Source organism: Sinocyclocheilus rhinocerous, unplaced genomic scaffold, assembly GCF_001515625.1.
Source record: "Sinocyclocheilus rhinocerous isolate Xijiao unplaced genomic scaffold, SAMN03320098_v1.1 scaffold1456, whole genome shotgun sequence".
Taxonomy (NCBI): domain Eukaryota; kingdom Metazoa; phylum Chordata; class Actinopteri; order Cypriniformes; family Cyprinidae; genus Sinocyclocheilus; species Sinocyclocheilus rhinocerous.
Window position 1 is genome coordinate 609,254 of NW_015630970.1, and position 4,935 is coordinate 614,188.

At 41.3% G+C, this 4,935-nt stretch overlaps 1 protein-coding gene across 1 annotated transcript in view; it reads left to right on the plus strand.

Moving 5' to 3' along the window:
* Positions 1-481: 481 nt before the first annotated feature.
* The window catches only part of LOC107740771 (adenylate cyclase type 4-like), a 20,260-nt gene continuing 15,806 nt past the window's right edge, over positions 482-4,935 (plus strand). Inside the window, exons 1-5 of the mRNA XM_016553276.1 lie at positions 482-973; positions 2,457-2,654; positions 3,724-3,813; positions 3,845-3,994; positions 4,685-4,830. Of these exons, the coding sequence (XP_016408762.1) occupies positions 482-973; positions 2,457-2,654; positions 3,724-3,813; positions 3,845-3,994; positions 4,685-4,830 (1,076 nt within the window). The remainder of the gene's footprint in view (positions 974-2,456; positions 2,655-3,723; positions 3,814-3,844; positions 3,995-4,684; positions 4,831-4,935) is intronic.

Genomic DNA, 4,935 nt, shown 5'->3' on the forward strand with positions numbered 1-4,935 from the left:
AGACAAAAGCTGCATGTTTGGAACAAACAAATAGATAGAGGACGTATATTTTAACTGAAAGCAATGGTTTAACAATCTTTATTCTTAAAAGTGTTGCACAAAAGGTTCTTTGTGGAACGAAAAATGGTTCTTCAATTGTGGTTGACATACGGAAACCCATAATACTGTTTATTGATTTGATGTTTCAGGTGTTTCTTTTGACTTAATGATCTTCTTTACCATAGTGTCCTTCAAGTAACGGCTAACACATCTGACACGCTTCGAGAGGAACGGAGCTTCCCTACATGGATTTACTTCAAGAGATTGAGGAGCTCTGGAAACATTCGTCTTGATTGGTCTCGAACCCTCAGAATTTGTCTGATCTGATCTGATTCGGACAATGGATGATTTAACCCCTCCTTAGCAGACATTATTGATCTTGCTGAAACTGTGCTGGACAGAAAACGTTAAAAGAAGCACAAACAAAAACCCAAAGACGGGCATGTTGGACAACTCAAAGGTCTCCATCGAGCTGGGTGTCGTCAGGCTCGGGACCGTCGCCGAACCCCAGAAACCACGTACGTCATCGAGGGATGAGAACCGTCTTAGCTCTCCCAATCCTGACGAGGAACGCAACAATCGCACCAGAAATGCACTTAGCAATACTTCTTCTCAGAACGTCCCAGGCACGTCCACAGACTGGGCTGAACCTGATGGTGTTGACAGGAGACGCAGTTTGGCGACGTTATCTGAGACCTCGAGGACTTCCAATGCCAACACTGAGGTTTCTCAGAGCTCTCGCAGCAGGTTTATAGTGGATGATGAACCGAGCGAATCCCGTCGGACGTCCGGCCGCGGCGCGTGCTCCTGTTTCCGTGCGGTGAACATGGCGTTTCTGCGCTGTCTGGAGGAGACGCCGCTGCTGGTGTCTGGAGTAGTGCTGGCCATCCTCTTCTGCGTGACCATCATCATCATCATCCCCTCCACCGGCCGGGTAAGAGCCGACTGACACGCTTATCAGTTACTCACTTTGTGTTGTTTGCAAAAAATGCATAATTTTGTGTGCATCCCTGCTGGATAAACCTGATCCTACCTGATTAAGGTGATCACTATAGGGAACAATTCACCTAGAAATGAAAGTGTGCTCACCTGCAGGCCATCCGAGATCAGGATGCGTTTGTTTCTTCATCAGGTTTGTAGAAATGTAGCACTGCATCAGTGTCTCAGCAATGGATGCTCTGCAGTGAATGGGTGCCGTCAGAATGAGAGTCCAAACAGCTGATAAAAACATCACAATAATCCACAAGTAATGCGCCCCATTCCGCCCCCTTTCCAGCAGTGCGCTTTCGCTCCTGCATAAAAGGTCAATTTTAATGCAAATCAGTAAAATCATGTAACGTGACTTTTGCGAAATGGGACGTGCTTGGTTTATTAAAGTTGATTAGATTTATTCATGTTTTTAAAAGCACGAAAGAAAACTTCCTCAGGAGGATTTCTGTGCATGACCTCAGAGACGGAGCAGAACACACATGTACATGTAAAGTCATCTTTTAGCATCTTTTTGTCAGCGGCACTTAGTAATTATTCACATAAACCCTCGTCGGTTATGTAATAAATAAACATAAACAGCTGAGAATGAAAACAGGTGTGTAACAATCAAACAACACAAGACAAAGACAAAATCACTCACGGCTCTTGACTGAAAAGCTTTTGTAGCTTTAATAAGAAACAAAGGAAGTTTAATTCTTACAGTGAAGACTATGTTGTTTTATTTTACATTAGATTATTCAATTTCTGTAGTAGGCTGTTAACTAAATACTTTAGACTTGCATAAAAAACATAAAGCACAGTTTGTTTCATTTGTATCTTTTTTATTCTGTAAATGTCACAGCAACCTTATATACAGAAAATATATATTTGATATACATCGCTATCTTTAAATAAATCATTCATATAAAGTTTTGGTCATATGGCCACTCATAATTGTGTTAAATAATCGTGATTACAATATTGACCAAAATAATCATGATTATGGTTTTTGTTATAATCGAGCAGCCCTAATTCAGACCAGACGTCTTGGCAGAAGTGTTATTATGGATTATGGACTCATATTTTAGCCTAAAGCAATGGGTTGAAGTTAAAAAACGTCTTAATGCTGGATTAGTTTCAGCTTTTGTCTTCTCCAGATGTTAACTGATGGACTGGAGTGCTGTGGATTACTTGTGGATTATTGTGATGTTTTTATCAGCTGTTTGGACTCTCATTCTGACGGCACCCATTCACTGCAGAGCATCCATTGCTGAGACACTGATGCAATGCTGCATTTCTCCAAACCTGATGAAGAAACAAACTCCTGGCCTGAGGATGAGCACATTCTGATGAACTCTTCCTTTAATCTAGCTTCAGCTGTGTTTTCCAGCAGGTGTGTGTAACGCTTGAGTGTCTAAATTAAGTGTTTGTTTCTCTCACGCATCCAGAGCCTCAGCGTTCACGTGGCGGCGTTTGCAGTGGTGTGTGTGGTGGTGTGTGTTTGCGTGTCGCTGTTGCTGTGTTTGCCGTGTTTGCCGGTGGTTCGGCGGGGAGAAACGCCTCTGGCGCTCTTCATCTGGTCCATGCTCTTCATCATCGCCTTCGTCTTCATCTTCACCGTAGGCGTCGTCACGGCCTGGGAGCAGGTCAGCTGAGGACGCTCGTTTAGATTCATTTACACTTTCATTTAGTCCTAGTCCTTATGACAAGGATCCTATTTTTTTTGTTTTTTTTGTTTTTAAAGCCAGAAACATGCTTTCTGCCATTACACAGATCTTGAAGATAAATGTAATTACCTCATTTTAAGTATTTTTAGGTGTGGTTTCTAGACAAGGAAAAGTCATGTAAATTATTTAAATGTAATCTAATATCTGAAGATATACAAACTCTAGATGGCGCAGTCCGATAGGTCTAACTTAATCTGACCTAATGACATCATTATCACATGGCTCAGCTGATTGGTTCTCTCCTGTATCGGTAGCCAATGAGCTCGCTGCTCAACATTCAAATATATGACTAGTGCTTGCCGTAGCAGTGCAGCTTGCTTCAGAAACCCTTCACCTTCCCCAGCTCCACCTGTATAGATCTGCTACGAGGTGATTCATGTACGCTATATGGGGGTTATTTCATGTACTGTATGTTATATTTGCAGCAGCTGTATTTCTTACATGCTCACAGCAGCATGTTGTGTATGTATTGGCAGCAGCAGCAGCAGTGTAGCAGATCTATTCCGCCCCAAATACATTAACATTGTCATGTACATTACCATGCCAATCCCTCCGAGAGTTGTCATGACAGAAATACAGAGTTCTGTTTATGCAAAGCTGAGAAATATTTTCATTACAAATTTCTAGTACAAAATATTTGTTCATCCAGGAAATCAGGAAACTCTGAAAGCGGAGGATTCCTAAAGAAGCATGAATTATTTAAAATTGTAATAGTACAGTTTTAATAGTCCATCATTTAAGTTTGCATGTATTATGAACATACCTGATTTGAACAAGATTTAAGTGCAAAGATTAAAAAGTAATAAATTCAGTTTTTGTTTTGTTTTAGTTATATTAGTACATCAAGCTAAACTATATTAATATGAGAAATGTTGCCTAAAAATAATTTTTAATTCATTTTTGTAATTAATGTTAACGTAAAGTAACAAAAATGTTTTTTTTTTATGGTTTTAGTTGTAGTTGTCTATAATAACTTTTTCTTCGTCAGGTCGCGTTCTTCCTCTTCCTGTCGCTGTCCGTTTATACGGTTCTTCCTCTCCCGCTCTCATGGGCTCTGAGCTTCGGCATCGGAACCAGTGTTTGTCACATCGTCATCATCAGTGTGTCAGCTGGTGGCGAACGCTGTGCTATTCGTGTGTGTTAACGGCGTGGGTGTGTTTCACCTGTGGCACACTGAACACGCTCACAGAAAGTCCAGCAAGAAGCGGGAGGACTTCAGCAGGAACCGCGCCACACAGGCCAAGCAGAAGCGTGACCAGGTACAGATTTACATACTGTACTTCATTCAGAGCGCAGAGTGTGTGTCTCCGCAGGGGGTTCTGAGCGTCTGCATGTTGCTTTAGGCTTTGGAATAGAGCTGAAATATTACAGTTTTTCTTGATTGCCAACACACTATAACTGATTTGACCCAATTCTCCAAACCATTCATACAGTTCTCGAAACAAAGACACGATTCTCAAAACTTTGAACACATTTCACCTGTTTGCACACACGCTCCAATTTGCTCAGTGTTTTCTGCAAAACTCTTTCTTAAACGTTTCTTAAAGTTTAATGCTGAATTTTACTGTATCTGCATCCTCTATTTATGTTGTATACTGTAATAGTGATTGACTAGCAAAAGGATTCCTGTTTCCCAAAAGGAGGTTTTTGTAACAGTGTTTTGAAGTGATCTCACTAGTGTTCTCTAGACAGTGAAGTAGTGTGTGTATTTGACAGGTTTGTGTGTCATCTGAGTCTGACAAAAGAGAACATGTTTTTGACTAAACTATTTGATTTTGACCTGGAAGTTTGACGTTTGCACAAGTTGGTGTGTAGTTTTGAGATTGTGTTTATAGTTGTGAGAAAATGGTGAATTGTTTCATGAATTGTGTGTTAGCAATCGAGAAAAACTGTAAATAAATAATGCATTAATAATAAACGGTGTTTAATCGAGTAACTCTTGTGTGCAGGAGCATCTGCTGCTGTCGGTGCTGCCGCGATACATCGCCATGGAGCTGAAGACGGAAATCGTTAAGCGTCTGTCGGCTAAATGCAGCGCCGAAGAGAACCGACCCAACTTCCACAGTCTCTACATACGACAGCACAGAGACATTAGGTGAGAACACACACACACACACTCACACACACACGCGCACACGCACACGCACACAGGTTTGTTTTTGTGAAAAGTGGGGACATCCCATAGGCGTAATGGTTTTTC